A 21982-nucleotide genomic window follows, 5' to 3' on the forward strand; every position below is an offset into this window, starting at 1 on the left:
CAAATCAGGAGAGCTGAGGCTGAGCATGCTGGCTCATGCCTGTAAACCGAGCACTTAGAGGTTGAGGTGGGAGGATCACTTGAGGCCTGACTTTTGAGACCAGCCTGAGCAATACAGAAAGACCATGTCTCAAATAATAATAATAATAATAATAATAATAATAATAACAATAATAGGCATGGATCTTTTGTTCTTTCAGAATTTTTAGCTGCAGAGATACACAAAGACCCCCAACAAAACTGTGCCAGTCTATAGTATAATCAAAATAGTCAAGATTTAAAAGCTAATTCCTCTGACATGGGAATCAATATACTAATTGTCATAATAACTAATTACCTAGATAAGACTAAATATAAACGGTAGTTACAAAATGACAGTCCATGTTATAGTTAAACAAGTTTAGAGATTATCCTTTATTGTCATCTGTAATGCTTTGATACTTAAGGAAAATTGGAGGAGCCTAGAAGGACAACACATTCCTAGCTTAAACTAATTAATGCAATTCAGCTTCATCCAGTAAATATTGAGTGAGTGATATATGAAAGGGATTCCCTGCATAAAGATGGATAATAAACACTCCTATCTCCAAAACCACTATAGTTTACCTAGGATATGGCACAATGTTCTATTTTCTTTTTCTTTTTGGGGTTGGAACTCACAGATACATAAGGAGGTTAGGGAGAAGAGAACTCAGTGTTGCCCTACCACAATGAAAAGCAACACCAGGAAGAACTCAGCCAGAGCCCACAGAGGGAGCATTTAGACCCAGTTCTAGCCTAAAAGGAATTGCCCATTCCGGTAGTCAAAACCTAAGTCCCAGCAAGCCTTGTCATTTTGGGTTAAAGTGCTCTGGGACTGTAAATAAACTTGAAAGGCAGTCTAGGTCTAAAGGACAAAAATTCCTTGCAAGTCCTGCTGCTCTGCAGGGCTCACAGCCAGTGATGTGGGGGGGCACACATCCCAATGAGACTCTAGCCAGAGCAGCCAAGAGAGTGCTTGCACCACCTCTCTACCAAGCCCAAACAACACAGCTCACAGCTCTGGGAGAGACCTCTTCCTTCTGCTTGAAGAGAGGAGAGGGACGAATAAAGAGGACTTTGTCCTGCCTCTTAGATACCAGCTCAGCCACAGTAGGATAGGGCACTCAGCAGAGGCCTGAGGCCCTGATTCCGGGCCCTAACTGTTGAATGACATTTCTAGACACACCCTGGGCGAGAAAGAAACTTGCTGCCTTGAAGAGAGGAACCCAGTCCTGGCAAGATTAATCATCTTCTGACTAAAGAGCCATTGGCCCTTGAATAACCAGCAATGGTACCTAGGCAGTACTTGCCATGGGCCTTGGGTGAGATTCAGAGATGTTCTGGCTTTAGGTGTGACCCAGCAAATTCCCAGCTGTGATTGCTATGGAGAGGGACTCCTTCTGCTTGAGAAAAGGAGAGGGAAGAGTGAAGGGGACTTGTCTTGCAGGTTACATACCAATTCAGCCACAGTGGGGTAGAGCACCAAACAGGGTTTCCTGATTCCAGGCCTTGGCTCTCAGATGACATTTCTTGACCCTCCCTATGCAAGAGGGGAATGCATTATCCTGAAGTAAAAGTCCCAGGCTGGGAAGCATTCACTACAAGCTGACTGAGGAGCCCTTGGGCCTTGAATGAACATAAGTGGTAGCTACGCAGTACCTCACTGTGGGCCTGAGGTGGGTTATATTAGTTACAAGCCTCATTGTAACCACAAATCAGAAAACATACAACAGATACACAAAAAATAGAAAAAGAAGAAATTAAGACATACCCCCAGAGAAAATCACCTTCACCAAAAGGAAGACAGGATGGAAGAAAAGAAGAAAGAGAAGACCACAAAACAATCAGAAAGCAAACAAGAATATGGCATGAGAAAGGCCATACTTATCAGCAATGACATAGAATGTCAATAAACTAAACTGTCCAATCAGAAGACATACAATGGTTGAACGGAGAAACAAAAAGACCCAACGATCTGCTGGTTACAAGAAACACACTTCACCTATGAAGATACACATAGACTGAAAATAAACAGATGGAAAAACATATTCCATGCCAATGGAAACCAAAAAGGAAGAGGAGAAGCTATACTTAATATCAGACAAAATAGATTGCAAGACAAAAACTGTAAGAAGAGACAAAAAAAATCATATTGTGATAAAGGGGTCAATTCAGCAAGATGATATAACAACTGTAAATATTTTACACCCAAAAGTGGAGCACACAAAAATGTAAAGCAAATATTATTAGAGCTAAAGAGAGAGACAGACTTCAATATAACAACAATTGGAGATTTCAACATCCCACTTTTAGCATGGGGCCAATCTTTCAGACAGAAAATCAATAAATAAACATCAGACTTAATCTGCACTATAGACCAAATGGACCTAATAAATATTTACAGAACATTTTATCCAGTGGCTGCAGAACACATATTCTTCTCCTTCGCACATGGGTCATTCTCAAGAATCATGTTAGGTCACAAAAAAGTCTCAAAATGTTCAAAAAATTGAAATAATATCAAGCATCTTTCCTGACCACCATGGAATGGAACTAGAAATCAATAAGAGGAATTTTGGAAACTATACAAATACACAGAAATTTTACAATATGTTCCCGATAACCAGTGAGTCAATGATGAAATTACTGAGGAAATGTTAAAACTTTTTGAAATGCATAAAGGAAATACAATATAGCAGAAGAATTAAACTAGATCTCTATCTCTTCCTAAATTAAAAAAACTAAAATTGATTGAAGACTTACTCTAAGATCTGAAACTATGAAACCTCTAAAAGAAAACACTGGGGAAACTCTCCAAGAGACTGGACTGGGCAAAGATTTCTTGAGTAATATCCCAGAAGCACAGACAATCAAAGCAAAAATGAACAAATGGAATTACATCAAGTTAAAGAGCTTCTGCACAGCAAAGGATACAAGCAACAAAGTAAAGATCTAACCCAAAGAATGGAGGAAAATATTTCCAAACTATCCATCTGACAAGGGATTAATAACCAAAATATATAAATAACTCAAACAGCTCTATAAGAAAAAAATCTAATAATTGGATTTAAAATAGGCACAATACCTAAACTGACATTTTTCAAAAGACATACAAATGGCAAACAGGTATATGAAAAGCTGCTTAACAACACATCATCAGATAAATGCAAAGTAAAACTACAATGTGATATTATCTCACCACAGTTAAAATGACTTATATTAAAAACACAGGCAACAACAAATACTGATGAGAATGTGGGGAAAAGGGAACCCTCATACACTGTTGGTGGGAATGTAAGTTAGTATAACCCTTATGGAGAAAAGTTTGGAAGTTCCTCAAAAAACTAAAAACAGAACTCATATACGACCCAGCAATCCCATTGCTAGGTATATACCCAAAAGAAAAGAAATCAGTATTTGAAGAGATATCTGCAATTGCACATTTATTGTAGCACTATTCACAATAGCCACGATTTTGAAGTAATCTAAGTGTCCATCAACAGATGAATGGATAAAGAAAACGTGCTACATATAGCAATGGTGTACTATTCAGCCACAAAAAGAAGGAGATCCTCTCATTTTCAACGATGTGGGTGGAAATGGAGGTCATTGTGTTAAGTGAAATAATCAAGGCACAGAAAGACAAACTTCACATGTTCTCACTTATTGGTGGGAGCTAAAAATGAAAACTGAACACATGAAGATAGAGAGTAGAATGATGATTACCAGAGGTTGAGAATGAGATGGGGAGAAGTGGGGATGGTTATTGGTTACAAAAATATAATTAGATGACTACAGTCAATGATAATATATTGTACATTTAAAAATAATGAAAACAGTACAATTCGATTGTATGTAACACAAAGAGAAGATAAATGAGATTATGAATATTTCATTTATGCAAATGTTATCATTACGCATTGTATGGCTGTATCAAAATATCTCATGTATCCCATAAACATACACACCTACTATGTATTCACAAAAATTAAAAATAGAAAAGTTTTTTAAATGGAGAACATTATATAGACAACAATAAAAATATATGTGTGTATATATATATGTGTGTGTACATAGTGTCAATTTTATGTACAATAGCTAATATTTTTCGTCTAATAGGTCTGGGAAATACAATTATTTTTCTTTATTTCTAGAAAACTGATTTGTCCAAGATTATATTAGTGATTTTCTAGGAATCAATCCTGTTTCTTCACTATTATAACACAGGGCATTTGTTTCACTATATTTAAAGTCAAAATATCAAAATGTGTGGGATAGCAAAACTACAGTAATTCACAAATTGCATGCTTACTCGAGTTTGTTTATGTATTTACTTTGGAATTCCATTATGAAATTCATCCCTCATATTTGAATAATAACTTGACGGGTAATCTAATATTTAGAGAAAATTCATGGCAAAATTCTAAAAGGTATAGGTTTTTGAAATCTGTGGACTTAATGGATTTTTCTATATGATGAATAATGTCTTTTCCCCATTGCCTTCTTTGCTATGTTTTGACTTAATCCTTTTATAAAGACACTCTGGCAATAAAATACTGATAAGAATATCTCTTTCACAGCATTTTTATCTGCTCCAGTCTAAATCCTAGTTTTCTTCATTGTTATTTTCAGGTTACATGGAAGAATTCTGGCAAGTAAAGTATCACATAAATATAACTTTATTATTAGATTTATTATAAAGTGATTACATTATATTGTAAAGTTATTATATTATTATGTATCTTAACAAGGTCAAACATTTTAGGAAACATTTATAAGGCAGCACCATAAAGAAGGCATGTTCTTCTTACTCCATTTTCTCGGAGCTAGTTAGATTTCACCTTCAAAACTAAATAACCTGAATCAAAACTGAACTTTATATTCAAAACAGGCAAACATATATGTATATATACCCACCAACTTACATAGATAAATAGAAAAGGCCGGGCGCGGTGGCTCAAGCCTGTAATCCCAGCACTTTGGGAGGCCGAGACGGGCGGATCACGAGGTCAGGAGATCGAGACCATCCTGGCGAACACAGTGAAACCCCGTCTCTACTAAAAATACAAAAAACTAGCCGGGCGAGGTGGCGGGCGCCTGTAGTCCCAGCTACTCGGGAGGCTGAGTCAGGAGAATGGCGTAAACCCGGGAGGCGGAGCTTGCAGTGAGCTGAGATCCGGCCACTGCACTCCAGCCTGGGCGACAGAGCAAGACTCCGTCTCAACAACAACAACAAAAAAAAAAAAAAAAAAAAAAAAAAAAAAACTTTGAACTCTATATAACCTGAATCAAAACTGAACTTTATATTCAAAACAGGCAAACATATATGTATATATACCCACCAACTTACATAGATAAATAGAAAAATATATCCTAGATTTTTACATGACATAAATATTTTTCATTCATAAGCAGGGGTACCTTCTAAATGATGAATAAAGAATTCAATAATTCAAGAAAAGGGTAGAAGTTAAATTCAGGGGTCAAACTTCATGGGCTCAATCTTAGTTTTTTCAGGTATTACCTGTGTGGCTTTGGACAATTACTTTAATTTAATATTTTATGTTTTAACTCCCCATCTGTAAAATAGAAATGATAGAAGAACTTATAATACTGTGTGTATTAAAAACAAAAAACGAATGTCTGTGTGTTCACGTGCACGCGTGTGTGTGTGTGTGTGTGTATAAAGTGCTAAGAATAGTCCCTTTCACATATTCAACATGTCTCAAACTAGGGAATTGTTATGAATAGTATAATTATTATCCTCTAAAATGATAATGCAATTATTAAGTTGTTCATTATATTTGTCAAGTTCTCTTTCCAGTAGCCTTCATGGGAGAAAAAAAATGACCCAGTGGCTTTTATTTTCCCCATAATCCAGTGGTTTTAACTCTAAATAAAACTTAAGCAGGCTATATAAAATGTGTCAATGTGATATTAGCTATTATAGCTCTTTGGTTAAAATCTAGCTTTAAAAACTTCAGTTCCAAATTTTTAAAAACTTTTTTTTACCACACAAACTTTAGGGTGTCTAATGAAAGTTGAGAAACCTTCTTTTATACAAAACTGTACATATGTGTCTCAAAATTAAACATATACTTAAATACGCAGATATATGTGTGTATATATTTCAGGAATTAATGAATCCCTGAATCCATTCAATGATTCCTAGGGATTATGTAGCCACGTTAAAAACTCCTATCCTACGGAAGGAGAAGTAGAATTTTATGGTAAAAATAATGGGCACCAAACTGATAACGAGTATGCTAGAATCATTAGAAACTAGGCATCTAGGAAGTATTAGAACAGGTCATCTATATCAGTGACAGAGAGTTTATAAAAGATTTTAACCACTGTCCTGAACACCCAAATCCTCAGCCTTCTAATGACCATGATAATGAACATCTAATTACAATTTCTAAAGTAAGACAAAGCTAGGCAAACCTATAGTGTGTATTATTTGAAGGTTCTGTTTCTCAAATACACATGCAGAGCCCCTATTCAAGGTAAGGACTCCTTTTGTGGCTCTAGCTCAAACTCTACATTAAAACAGTGCATTAGCCTCTCTTAAAACTTCTCCCACTGCCTCAGAATAGGTAGGATGCCTATATGACCTGGTCTTTATATAGCCAATGCTGAATTATCAATAGCATCCCCATTCATTCTCAAAAGTATCTGGTTTGCACAACGAATTACATAGTCACTGCAAATGTACAGGCAAGAAATGAGAAACTGAAAAGAATGTAGAGGAAAGTAAAAATTTTCTCCCTCAGTGCTAGAACAGGATTGTTTAAAATACAACTAGGGGGCCTTCCATTCGAAATGTAATGTGAGTTTCTAAGAGGAGCAAGTGCCTCCCACCAGTAGTAAGATGACCAAACCTTTTCCTGTACCACATCAGTGCAAGTGAAGGGAGACTTCCGTGAAAGTGGCTTCTAAAAGAGAAGATACTTGGGAATCAGCAATTCTTAATGCTTCATTACATTGCATAAATATCTCTATCCCCTAACAGTATTTCCTTAATATCCTCCTCCTGAGGCCCGAGGCCATAATAGAGGGAGGTAATTTCCCAGTCAGCACAATAAGCCAACCCCCACAATATCTTTCTAACCCTGGTTAACGTCTTGAGTCTAAACTCCTGTAGTGCTCCCTGTTAAACTACCTGCCTGTGACACTGCCTGGGGTTCATTAATGCCACTGTTGATAAAGCCTGCCCACTGTGTTCCCCTGGCATAAAGAATAAATGTTTTTAAAAACATGCACATAAAAATACTCCTTTTAGATTTCCTAGGGAAAAAAATGATTCAAGTAGAATATAAATCATGCTCTATGATTAACTCTTGCTAACAAGTAGTACCAAATGGTAAGAGCTCTGCTTAAAAGAATACTTCAGGTATCATTCACATAATAAAAATGATCTGAGAAGAGCAGCAGAGCTAGCACAACAAATATTTACACTATTAATATGCTGTCATTGCCATCCAAACATTTGAGGAGGACCTTCCCCTATATCATTTCCAGAATTATCACATTATCGTCTCTCTCCCTCACTTAAATAAAGACATAAAATACAATCACCACCCACACAGCACTCTCCAAGCTAAAGCCAGTGGGAGTGTTGACTATGGTAAGATTGCAGACATTAAGGTGCCAAATCTCATTTACAATGCATTCTCTCCACATTTCTTTGAAAGGAGCTGGGTTAGGCTCTTAAGCAGAGGCTCTGTGACATTCATAGTTTATTTTCCCTCCAATATCCTTTTTATCAGTAAGCGAGAATAGCAGTATGCATCTCCTTCTAATGAGTTTTTCAAAAGAAAATGAGGAAAGAAATAGCCAGTTCTATACATTTGGAAAGAGGAAATGGTTTTGTTTTGTTTTGTTTTCACCAGGTATCTTAGGAATTGAATATCTTCAATGCAGCACACCAACAGCAACCTCCTAAAAAGGTATATTAAAAATTAAAGCAAAAAATTCCTCAGGAGGAAGGCTTGTTTTGCAAAGATAAACCCTTATTTCTAAAAATCAATAGAATTTTAGAGATCTTAGAATATTATAATTGTTGCCATATCAAGGAATATTCCTTTGAGCTGCTAAGCAGTTTTCACTATATGTTCATCAAATTACTTTGCTGATAAGAAAATCTGGACTTTTCAAAAGTGTTGTGTCTTTATCAAAAAATCTGGTTTTTCAAAGTTAAATGTGGAGTGTCATTCTTACAAAGCTATTAGTATTGGTACTGGTATAATTTGTTCTTGCTAAAATTTATTGCATATGTCTATATTCTACCTACTTTGCTGCATTACCTTATTTAAACCCAAGACAACACTATGATATAAGTGATTTTATTAATCTCATTTCATTGTTAACAAAAAGCAAGGACAAATTATCTGCCAAGTTCATATGGGTATTAAGTGATGTATCCCCTTTTAATCTCTATGTTATACTAACATCTTGGAGAAGAAAATTAATGTATTTTAAAGATGTATTTTAACACTAAAAAGAAACATCTGAGTTTGGTGTACATGAAATGTCATCTTTTCAGGGTGGCATGCAACAGATTTATTTATAAAAAATGAAGAGAATTGCTAAAATATACAACAAAAATGAAAACCAGGTTAAGACAAGGACACAGATAATCATGCAACAAAAAATTTTGATCCTAAATAATACTGATTACAATATTTGTAGCCAAGAAAGAGAGACTTTCACTCTGCCGAAATCAGATCACATACTCCAAGAACATTTAGTTTGGTTTACAGTTTTAAAGGGGATACAGAGAAGTGTTGCCAAACGGGGGCCACATAACTTAGTGGTTAAGAATATCAGTTTTGGTATCTGATACCTGGATTCAAACTAGAAATCTACTTACTAGCCACGACCCTCATCAACTCATCTCTCACTGCTCCTATTCTCTCAGCTGAACATTGAGAATAATAGTAATAATAATCATCATCATCATAATCATAATAAATTTACAGGGTTGTTAGGAGGATTTAATGAGAGCAAATGTTAGTAAGATAAAAGAGAAGCATTCAATTAATATTAATTGTTAATATATTCAGAGTTCAGAAAATTAAGATCTGAAATACCACAATGTAAGAAACAGATGAATCGAATTTAGGAAAGTGGGCAACTTAAATTCCATGGCCTCCAGAATCAGACTTTTAAATAGCTAGACAGAAATTACAGTAAAATAATTCCAACCAAAAAGAAAGAACATTGTGAGAATTAGAACTTTCCCTAAGACAGAATGGACATCTTCAAAATTAGGTATTGACTTAGTAGACATTATTGTAGAGGAGCTTAAAAGAGGTTTGATCAAGATATCTTTTAAACTTCCCTAAAATTTAAGATTCTATGAAAAAAATGACCTTAGAAAATCATATGAAGCAATTTCTCTTACTGTAAAAGTCTGCTTAGGTAGAAAAACCAGTCAACAACATCTAATCACCTCATCTTTTAAGCCTATTATTTTCTAAAATTTCTAGCCCACACTGGTAATTCTCTGAATTGCTAGCATTCATGTAAATAACATATGAAAGTTTACATTTTAAAAATACGCAGTTTTATAATATTTCTAGCTTTTCCAATTGATTTTTCAAAATTCCAAGTCAATGATCAATGCTGGATGAATAGAAATCATGCAATATATTGCTCTTCTTTACCTTATGGTACTTACCACATTGATGGACAGAGAAGTTAATGGTAAGCAAACAGTGATTTTCTGTTCAGACCTAAAGCATACTGTTGAACAGAAATTTCAATACAAATCCAAGAAATTTACTTTGAACAACTGTACTTTATTTGGATAACCAAAAGTTGAAGAACAAAGTTATCTAGGTATTTCAGAAGTAAAGATATGTCTGTTTCCAACATTTGCACAAATAAATAGACTTGATTACAAGCCAATCCTTCATCAATATAGAGTATTTTTTTGAGAAAATTGTAAACTGTTATCAGTAGTAACATTTCTCATACCAGAAGCATATCTATGTTGCTTTTTTAAAAATTAAATTTCCTGGAAAAATGTGCACTGTAGAATGCTTATTGTATTATGCATGGGTTATACGACATGATTCAAAATTAGAATAAATGCTTTCTTCATTACTACCTATAATAAATAAATATCTATTAATTTAGTTTAATGATTGATTATATATAATTAGTCCTATAGATACCTACTATTTTTCTATATAAATTAAAGTCACCTTCTATGACCCTTGTTCTACAAAAGTAAAATCGAAATTTAAATATGCATTCCTTTTACTTCCAAAGAAGTAAAGAACTCTCAATGTAATCCTCCTCTTTAAAAAGAAGTCTGTTTGAACTGCTGATCCTTTAAAAAAATTGACACTATTTTGATTAACAAAGAAATAGATTTTTTTCAGAGTTTTAATTTAGTAAAACATGAAGGCAAATATAATTATACTAATAAATGACTGCATTTTTTTCTGTATCTATCTGATATAGATACATAGATGAATAGACAGACCACAATCTCAAAGAAGTCAAGATAAAGGTATTTAAACAAATATTAAGATCAAATTCTCAGAAGTACCGACCTCGCAAAAAAAATAGAGCCTTGTCGTAAAAACTTAGGAGTTTCTGAATCAGAATGCCTAGGTTTGAATCTAGGATCCATCAGTTAAGGAAACTTCAACAAGCTACTTAATCTTTCTAAACATTAGTGTTCCCACCTCTGAAAGAGGTTTAACAATATTATTCTCATAAAATTCTGAGCATTTAATAACATAAAGTATCTGAAGCATTTTGAATTTATACTTAGCATATAGTAAGCATTATGTAACTATTTTAGATTACTGTTATTTTATCATGAGTAGTATCTGGTTATTCATACTGCTCTTAAGGAGCGTAGCCCTGGACAGGTAACCAATTCCATTTAAAGAGCAGAATGTAAAGCAGACTTTTCTCTACCAAGGGCCTTCTTGGTGCCCTGAGGCTCCAGAGAATTAATTATAATGTGTGGCTATTTTTCCAGTGCTCTACAACTATGTATTCTAGAACCTTGGGACTGAACAAAGCTAACCAGGACATATGGGATAAATCCATTTGATACTGCTGTCTTAACCAGCAGTCTCCAAAATCAGGGGAAAAAAACCAAAGCAACATTTTGAATATGTATCCTGAAATGAACATCTGATCAATGTAAATGACCCACTGTACTGATAAATTACATTATAAAACATTCTGAAGAAAGAACTAAACAAAGGTCTGAACCTTTCTTCAAACTGTTTCCCTGGAAATATTTCAGGTTAAGAAAAACAGGGAATGTCAGCTGTGTTACCAGCAACATTGTTTATTATCAGTGAAATGCATCTGGACGGAAAGGACTGTGATTGAACTATGAAACCATTTTGGGCCTCACGGACCTCAGCCTCCTTGTGTATGTTGTGTTCTTGATCCCAAGGGCATCCCTTGAGGGGACCTATGCTGTTCCCAAGATACAGCTTCCTGTGGAGTAGGAATGAGCCTTACCCAATGCAAGGTAGACTATGCCTACCCACACGGGTTCCTCATCTTAAAACAGAGTTGCTACATGAAGGAGTGGGGTAAATGCTTCCTGAGCAACTATAGGGACTCCTATTGAATAAGCACCTGACATTATCCTGTTGACATTCTGTGTGTCCTGCCCTGTATCCTGCTAAACCAAGTATACCTGCTGCCAGACCTATTATGTCATGCAAGTGTGAATGTCACACCAAAGCCACCAAGTTCACTGCTGGTGGCCATACAGACTTACACATGTACAAAAATACATTATTTTCTTCATCTATCTTCATGTATTGTTTTAAGCACCATGCTTTTGAGTATACTGCTTGGATACACATACTTTCAGAATATGTTATATATACTCTTTGTAATAAGCTTCAGATACATTATTTTTTCACTTTATGAATATTTTTTCCTTTGGTGATTTTGACAGATCCTTTTCTTTGGTTACTTTAAATCTTTGACTCTCTCTGCAAGTATTACTTCCTGTAGAACTTTTAAAATGAAAAACTGGAAATTCCATTGTTATAAATCTTGCTTTAGCAGGACAGTTTCAGGAAATACAAATACTAAAATATATTCCTGATGTTCTCCATTCTTAAATTTTTTCCTTTAGAAGATATTAAGATATATCCATAGGAAGATTTAGAAACTAAAAGGTTGTAGGAGAGGTAACTCTAGCTTTTAAATGTAATATACTTTGTATTGGTTTCATTACAATATGCTATGCTAAAAATAGAATTATGTCTTCCATTCTTGACACTATTCTCAGTTCCACTATTGACACTATCCCCAATAGTGGAGAAACTATTTCTTCCACTCTTGACATTTTTACACTTCCTATGAAATTTCCTATAGAGTTGTCTTTTATTACCCCATTTTGGGGTACAAATGGTTTTAAATACATATATTTGTAAACTTACCCTGAAACATGCAACATCAGCAGCATGTAGAAGACAAAGAAGAGGTTATGAGTATACCAGAAGATATCATAGTTAGAAACTCTGCAAAACAAATACATTCATTTTAATGCTACTTTACATTCCATCTTACTAAAAATATCAAAATATCATGTATCATTTCAAACATATCTCACAATTTAAGAAAGCTAAAATATGAGTACGTCTGATTTTCATCTACTAATACCAAAGTATTAACACACCTTATAGAAAGAACTGACAAAAAATATGAGTAAGAATTTATCATTTTGTAAGTTATTTGTATTTCAAATAAAGACACATGGAAATAATAAAAAAATAAGTTGTTTATTTTCAAGATATTACGATATAAGGCTAAGAAGCAGATAGCAGTCTGCTAATATGTACTTTGGCTATTATTTTATCAATATTGTCAATTTTCAGATAATTTCCAAAACAGCCAATGCTCCTCTTTCAATACATATTTTGAGAGTAGTTCAAGGGAAACTCAAAAAGAGAGAAATTAAAATAAATCATGGCCAAAGTGTTATATTCTTTTCCTGGACAGTGTAACCAGAATGATACCTCGATGTTATTCCTCTGAGGGAGGACAAAGACACTGAAAAGACAGGGAAGGTCAAGCATAATCTACAGAACACTTGAGAGAAGTAAAAGAATAACAGTTATTTTATTTCATATGTCCAGGGTGGATTTTACGTATTAGAATCTTGGAAGTAGAGGGCAGATATTTACAAAAGCTTCCTAGATGAATTTGATGTTTCCCATAGACTCCTAGAGAAACCCTTATTTAAGCAGCAGGCAATTGCTTGACATTTACTCCACTCATAGTATGTGCTATCATAAACAATATCATTACCATGCCTTGTAACATATACAAAGTTCTGTTTTTTTTTTCCAAGATGCAGTCTTGCTCTGTTGCCCAAGGTGGAGTGCAGTGGTACAATCTCAGCTCACTGCAACCTCCACTTTCCAGTTTCAAGCAATTTTCCTGCCTCAGCCTCCTGAGTAGCTGGGATTACAGGCGCTCGCCACCACGCCCAGCTAATATTTGTATTTTTAGTAGAGATAAGGTTTCACTATGTCGGCCAGACTGGTCTCGAACTCCTGACCTCGTGATCCACCTGCCTCAGCCTCCCAAAGTGCTGGGATTACAGGTATGAGCCACCATGCTTGGCCCTCTGATCCTTTTTTAAATCAAAACAATTATAATGTGAATTGCAAGATTAAGGGATACACTTTTCTAATGCTTTTAATACACACTACCCATTGCCCTCTAAAAATACATTTATTAATTACAAACCCAACCGTAGGCTACGAGTGCCTGTTTCCCAAAAAGACCAAATTTTGTAAGTTTTCATTATTTATTATAAGTAGGATGGGGTATTATTTCATATGTGTGTTACTCACTTTTAATTCTTCCGTGACCTTTCTGTTCATAATCATTAGCCATTTATATAGAGTATTTTAAATTAATATGTGTAATTTGTTACACATATAAGACCTACATTAAACTTGACTTTCCTCATAAACTTGTAATGCCACCTTTATTGTCTAGCAGGTTCTTAAATATAGCAAGGTCATTTTCAGAGCTTTTTACTGACTTTCTCCCTTGGTTCAATGTTTTGGTCATTTCTGCAAGTAAGTCCCATTCTCTTTTAAGTTACTGAAGTTTAATCATTTTAATGTTCAGTAAGGCACATCCCTCCTTTTACTCCTCTTTTGAAATATGTACTTGGATGTGCCCCAGACAAACTTTGGAATCACTTTGCTAAATTAAAAAAACAAACAAAATACCCTGTCTGAGAATGTTATTGAAATTGCAACATCCCTAAAAAAAAAAAAAAAAAATCGAGGGGTCAGGCATGGTGGCTAATGCCTGTAATCCAACACTTTAAGAGGCAGAGGTGGAAGCAGTGCTTGAGCCTAGGTGTTCGAGACCAGCCTGGACAACATACTGAGATCTTGTCTTTACAAAAAAAAGTAAAATAAAATAAAAATAAAATTAGGCATGGTGGTGTGTGCCCGTGATCCTGACTACCAAGGAGGCTGAAGTGGGAGGATCACTTGAGCCTAGGAAGTCAAGGTTGGGGCTGCAGTGAGCTTACCACAGTATTCCAGCCTAGATGAGAGAGAAAGATCCTGTCTCAAAAAAATAATAACAATATAATAAGGAAGAACTATATCTTTATAGTATACAGGCTTTATTTAAATCTCTATGTATTTGTCTCAGTGAACATACTTCTTTTGTCTCCAGATATTATGTGTTTTGCTGCAATTGTGAGTAGTTTATTTTTATTTTATTCAATTTTTCAAACTAATTATAGTTAACAGACAGAAGGATTTTTTTATATTTGTTTTATATTTAATTACCTTTTTCAACTCTTTTACTTGGTGTTAACACCAAATTTTTCCATAATTCTCTTCAATTCTCTTAGAAACCTAATAATTACCAAAATAATTACCAAACGTAGATATTATATCTACTTTTCTGGAAATAAAGAAAATAATTTATTGTTGCATTTTTTCTAATAATTCCAAATGTTTCATTTTTTACTCTATGTAAATATTGGTAGAATTAAAAATACTTTTGGTTTTTTCCTGATTTTCTTAGGAATACATCTAGTATTTCACTGTTGAGTATAACCATAATTCTGGCTTTTATATTTTTTAATTCTACAATGGAAATAATTTTAATTTTTAGTTTATTTACTCTGAGTATTTGAAGTCAAAATTTGAGTATTTTAAGTCAAAATTTGAGTTCATATTAGTAACTGCCATTTTAAAATCAATTGAGATGAGAAAATGTATTCCTGTCATCTGATAATAGGATACATTAATTATTTTAATAGATTGACCCATATTGAACTCTCCTTGAATTAGGAGGTTACATTTCACTATCAGACATCAAACATTGCGGGCTTATTTATTCACTTGATTTGTCTAATGCTTTAGTTTCTTACTGGTAAAAAGAAAAGGTAAAATAAAAGAGATATCTGTCTCCATGATTCATTTAAGAATTTCATGATTCTAACAATAATATTTACAGAAAAGCAAACTAGGTGTTATAATCTTGTTTAAACAAGTTTTAAACAAAGCATAAAACCACTGAAGATTAAGAAGTGCTTAAATTGCTTATGAGAGCAAATGCAAAAGCTCAGTTTACAATAGAAGCTGATCTTTTCATTCCATTTGATAAAATTGCATCTCAAAGATTTTAAAATAAATATGTCAGATGCTCTAATTTTCCTTCAAGAACTCCTAAAATTGAAAAAAAATAGTTTTTTTTAATGATTCCTCTATCTAAATAAAATAAAATTGCTCCCCACAAAATTGGCACCCTCACATACTAATGTTAGTGAGTTACCTTTCTGTAAACCAAGTTTTCATTCTTATGAAAAGCTTTAAAAGTGTTCTTACAATTTGACTCAGCTATTCTACATCTAAGAATTTTTCCTTAAGAAATCATTGAAAAAGGATGCAAAGACATATGGATGGGGGTGTTTGTTTCAAAATTGAAATACAAAAAAAAGAAAAACCCAAATCTACCCAAAACATTTAGTAATATGGATCTGGGAAAATAATGTATAAAGACCTATTTGGCAATGTGCTGTGCCATCAGTAAAGAGAATAATAACAAAATATTTATTAATGTAAAAAATGTTCATAATATAAATTTAGGTCAAAAGTAAATTTAAATCAATATTCTAATATGGTCCTGTTTTGGTAAAATACATAGGTATATAAGAAAGAAAAAATGATTTGGGGGTTGGAGGAGGGGAATTAGTGAACAAGAGCAAGAAGGATTTAATCTATAAAAATATACTACATATGTACAGTATTAATCTTTGGGTAGCAAGTAGACTTGTGAAATTTTGGGGTGTGTGTATGTGTGTGCACAAATGTTAAAAAGTATAAGGACAGATTCATTTAAGTTTATTGTTTGGCAATGATTTTCAAAGCTTACATACATATATATAGATATATTTCTGTGTTTCTATTGAATTTCACATCTCAACAAGTAGAACAATTGGAGATTTTTGAAGATTAGAGGAAATACATGTTATATGCCTTTTTTTTGCTTTCTTTAACTAAAAAGTTTATTCAGAAACATCGACACTATAAATATTCCGAAAAATTAAATGTGTCCATCAGAAATGACATGTGAAAGTGCTCCTGATAATGTACATCTGATTTTGCTCAAAATCTCTTAACTATAAGAATCAATATGAATGCAGATAATTTGTTATTTTAGCAGATACAAACCAACAATTTCTCCAAAGTTTTGTATAGAACATCATGTTAATTTACAGCAAGACAAACTCACATCAGGAAAATAGCTTTAAAATAATTTTAAGTCACATATTCCTAGGAATTCCTAAGGTCCCTGTATGTACACATTGCTTTCAATCCCATGCCCCATAGAGGTACACTACCCTTCAGAAAGATACTCAAATTCTGAAGAACTGTAATTCTTTTGGTCATCAAATGCAATCTCCATACACAATTTCTTACCAATCCAGAAAATCTGCTAATACAAAGAGAATTTTCAGAAGCAAGAAGTCATGTATAGAAACAGCTATACTTCACTCTTACTTACCCAGAACAGTCCATTAACCAGGACACTACAATGGTTAAACACTTTGATTACTCAAGACTTTTTCTAAATAACCTGACAGATAAACATCAAAACAATTGACTCTGACACTTACCTTATTGCATATGTAGAGGCTGTGATCATGAGGAATAGCACCACTACCATGCAGACCCCTGTCAGGCCAGGAACTATAAAAATGTACACAAGTACGTTTTTACTTAAATCATAGTGAGATAAAAGTATAAAACATGATTACATTAGAATCTAAAATACTATGCTGTTCTGAGGGAAGCCTAATTCAAACCCCATATCTACATGTATGTTCTACCTCAAACAAGCCTTTTACTTTTTTATTTTTTAAATTAATTTTTAATTGACAGATAATAAATGTACATATTTATGCAGTACATGGTGATGTTTCCATACATATAAAGTAAAAGTGATCAGATCAGAGTAATTAGCTCTCATCCATCATCTCAAACATTTATTATTATTTTGTGTTGGGAACATTCAATACCCTTCTTCTAGCTATTTGAAAGTATATAATACATTATTGTTTACTATAGTCATTCTACAGTGGTATAGAACAGAACACCAGAACTTACTAAAATCAGCACAGTTTCAAAGTCTTTCAGACAAATCAGGGTCTTTTATCTATTTTACAGATGATTCCGTTTTTTATTTCCCAAATATTCTACTCAGAATGGCAAATATGTACTTATTTCTAGAGGTATATACTAAATATCAGCAATTAATGCAACAGGACAGGGTTTTAGCCACCATAGTACTAAATCTCCCTTATGCTCTCCTTCCTCTTATGAAACTAAGTAGTGCCTTCAGTTTCAATTTCAATTAACTGCTTTTAGATTTCACTACCTAGCATAATTGTAAACAAAAAATAAAGCCTAAAGTGTTTTCAAAACCACAAAACACAGAACAAAAATTGTAGATTTTTAGAATAAACTATAATGTTGCTGTTTTAAAAATACTTGCAGACATGTTTCTTCTTAGTATGAAAATATGTTGAAATCAGTGCTTCAGCTATGGCATAAAGTTTCTTTTTTTTAAAGAAGAAAATGTGCAAAGATATTGTCAAAATTATAATGGCAGGATAGATTGCTACAAATCCAGCATTAGCATATATAGCATGTCCAAAATGAATAGCTAACTGGAAAACAATATCCTAAACAGCTAAAGTATCAATGGTTTCCTTTAGTATTGTATTATTATAAAATTAAATATACTGTTAATAAGTTACATTTGTTTACTCTCATAAGCAACAGTAAGTCCTGAATACCCATCTGAGATAATCTTAAATCTGACTACAAAGAAAAGCTATTGGGACAATTCCATCTGGAAAAGTGACATTCCTCCGCTTATTTTCTTGTCAAGAAACCTACTATGAAATAGAAGGGCTGTCATGGACTATTAGCCACCAGCAGAAGCAGACACCTTGAGTACAATGCAAGAGCAACACAGGTGTGTGTAATTAGGATTCCAGAGTTAGAATCACTGGAAAATAACAACATTCGAAATCTCAGTACAATACAAACAAATTTCACTTATAAAGCACTACATGAAAAATAAGAAAATTAGTCTACGGGTTCTTAGCACTTGAGTACTCGCACCTCCTCACTTTCCCAGTAGACAGTTTTAGAAACCTAATAAAAGGTGCCCTTCCCTAATGTACCTAATCCAAATCATTTCTTCTCTGCACTTCCTTCCCAGAGTACTTCCTTTCCCATTGATTTTTCCATTTCCTACTGTGAGTGCTTACTTCCCAGTTGTAAGAGATGAGCAAGATAACTAGTCTAGTTCACTCTAAAGAGCTAGCAGCATGAAAAATACACTATTTTGGAAAAATAGCATGCCTTCAAATTAACCCAGCCATTGCACTTCCAAATGTTTACTCAAAAGAAACAGACATACATCCATGCGAAGACTTGTTTAAGAATGTTCATAGTTATTTATTTTTAACAGTCAAAGTCTATAAACAACTCTGATCTTCATCAACAGATTAATGGATAAACAATTGTGATACTTATCCATACCTGGAAAATTAATCAGCAATAAAAAAACATAAACTGTTGATAGATAAGCAACAATATACATGAACCACAAAATTGTTAGACTGAATAAAAGAAGTTAAATCATCCCAGCCCTGAAAAAGTACAAACTCTATGATTCTTTGTATATAACATTCCAGAAAATTTATACTATTCTTCAGTGACAGAAAGCAGATCAGTTATTAGGAGGGGTAGAGGGCAAGATGCATTATAAAAGAGCACAAAAGTTTTCTGTGATAATAAAAATATTTATCATTTAACTTTTGATGATGGTTCCACTATTGTGTATGTGTGTATATGTGTATATATCAAAACCAATCAAATTGTATACATGTGTATAATTAGTGTACTTCAATTATAATTTCATAAATTTGAGAGAAAAAAGAAGAGGTTGATCTCACTGTTTTCAAGTATTAAAAAAGAAAACCTTCATTTGACCAAATGAATAACTAAATGATAGAATCCCAGATGGCTACAGAGTATGAAATTATAGTTAGAGGGGCTTTTCCAATATTTTATTGGGCCTTTACTAGTGTTCTTCTATGTCTGCATACAGTTTCCTATATAGTTCTGAACATGCCAAGATTAGTCATGGAATATCTGCGAATTACTTCATCGAAAGAACACCTGGAAAAATGGAGTATGTTTAGAATAGAGCCACAATTTCCAAAGTGTATTATTTGAAAATTAATTCCTTGAAATATTAATGTCTATTACCAAAAAATACTATAACCATCCCTTAAAAAGCAACAGGGTACATTAATGTATAAAAGTCCCTGAGAAATATTACATTTAAAAATCCTGATTAAACTTAAATATTTCCTTAAACTTATTAGACCAGAATATTCCTTTTAGGTCAGAACATGAAAACATATTGGAAAGACTTAGAGGAGGTCAAATAGTTTACTTCAGTCATTTGAGGATAAAGTAGAAGGCCCAGAAGACCCAGCCAATGATGTATATGGTCTGGGATTACACTCTTGTTACTGTCCCTCAGACAAAACTCCAATTTCACTGAATCTCATCTGCAAACTAAAGAGAATAAATCTGATGATTTTCTATGTTCCTTCAGATTTATAAAGTTATCTCTTTTATCTAAAGAATTTGTTTTTCCTTCTTATTTCCCAAAAGTAAAAAAGACCAAAGTGCATAATTTATAAAGTAATAGATTTCAGATCAATGAAGAAGAACTTAAAATTAGCAAGGGCAAAAAAATATACTATAACCAGAATTGTCAAAAAGTCAGGGGTAACTACCTTAAGAAGCCCACTGGAAGCAAACAAGCAGAGGCTGGCTAACCTATTATCTGGGATGTTGCAAGAAGATCTATGCATCAAATAAAAGAGTTAAACAAATGACTTATATTCATTCAGTGAACGGTTTGTAGGCACATACAATGTACTGTTAAATGCTAGAGATAAAATAAATTCTGCTCTACAAAAAATCCCAGTCCACTGGTGGAGACAGACAAGTTAAGCAGGCAATTACAACACAGGTCACTAAGTGCTGTAAAGAGAGCTAAGCACTGAGTGCTCTCGGGGCACAATAAAGGGCACCTGAAGCTAGGGTTGGTTGACAGCTCAGCTAAGTCCCAATACATTAGCCTTATTACAACACATTCCGAGAGTCTGAAAACACTGGCTGGAAATCATTGGGCTAATCTAATCTCACTGGGCAAAGTTAGGAAGCCAAACCTATGCATGTTTCCTTAGCAAAATACATGTTTACATGTTTATTCTTATTGCTTTATAATTATGCATATTAAATTTATTAGTCGCTTTTAAAATGAATAATTGCATGACATTGTAATTTCTAGAAGAAGCTGAGTGATTATTTTCATCCATACCCAGGTGTGGTCAGAAATATACCATTATCTATTCATTACCCTATTTTCCTAACATAATTGGAAACATAATTATATTTGTTTATGAGAGCTTTTAAAATTAAAATTAGACACTATCCATTTTATTCTCACCATGAAAGGTGCTAGCAAATTTGGAGATATGTAGCAAGCATTTTTAAATGAATGTTTGAATAATTCAATCTATTAGTCTTACCTTAGAAATCCATAATTGGAATGTTTTTAACATTTCTTATGTAGTAAGTAAGTTTAGCCACTATATTTTACATCACTTGTATAGCCAAAGACTTTATTTTCTACAAGACATTCTTAATTTGTCAGTACTAGATTCCAATGAAAAAAATTTCAACACACAGAGATAGAAGACTCTACATAACATTAAAAAAAATAAACTCCATGAAATCTATTAACTAATAAATATATTCTTTATCAGCTGGGCACAGTGGCTTATGCCTGTAATCTGAGCACTTTGGGAGGCTGAGGCGAGCAGATCACGAGGTCAGGAGTTCAAGACCAGCCTGGCCAACATAGTGAAACCCCGCCTATAGTTAAAAAAAAAAAAAAAAAAAGTACAAAAAAATAGCCGGGTGTGGTGATGGGCACTTGTAATCCCAGTTACTTTGGAGTCTGAGGCAGGAGAATCGCTTGAACCCGGGAGACAGGGGTTGCAGTGAGCCGAGATCATGCCATTGCACTCCAGCCCAGGCAACAGTGTGAGACTCTGTCTCTCTCTATACACATATTCTTTATCACTAGAACACCTAAAAACATACATGCTTTCCTTCATCAGGAACTTAATGTTTCCTAGCTGCTGTGCCTGAGAACATTCAGAGATGGCTGTGGAATAGTTTCAGTCAGTATCAGTGATACAAAGCTAGATTAAGTTCTTGATAGAAAAGGGTATCTTTCATCCCATTACCATCCTTAGACTCTACTTTGCACTCTCACCTGCTATTCTTCAGTGGGGACAAACAAATGCCTTAGGAGCT

General features: G+C 33.8%; 1 protein-coding gene across 1 annotated transcript in view; it reads right to left on the bottom strand.

Moving 5' to 3' along the window:
- The window catches only part of NOX4 (NADPH oxidase 4), a 165881-nt gene that overhangs the window by 84733 nt on the left and 59166 nt on the right, over positions 1-21982 (bottom strand). The window contains 2 exon segments of the mRNA XM_033205707.1: positions 12458-12538; positions 17182-17254. Of these exon segments, the coding sequence (XP_033061598.1) occupies positions 12458-12538; positions 17182-17254 (154 nt within the window).

The sequence above is a fragment of the Trachypithecus francoisi genome, unplaced genomic scaffold (assembly GCF_009764315.1).
Source record: "Trachypithecus francoisi isolate TF-2019V2 unplaced genomic scaffold, Tfra_2.0 Lachesis_group8, whole genome shotgun sequence".
Taxonomy (NCBI): Eukaryota; Metazoa; Chordata; class Mammalia; order Primates; family Cercopithecidae; genus Trachypithecus; species Trachypithecus francoisi.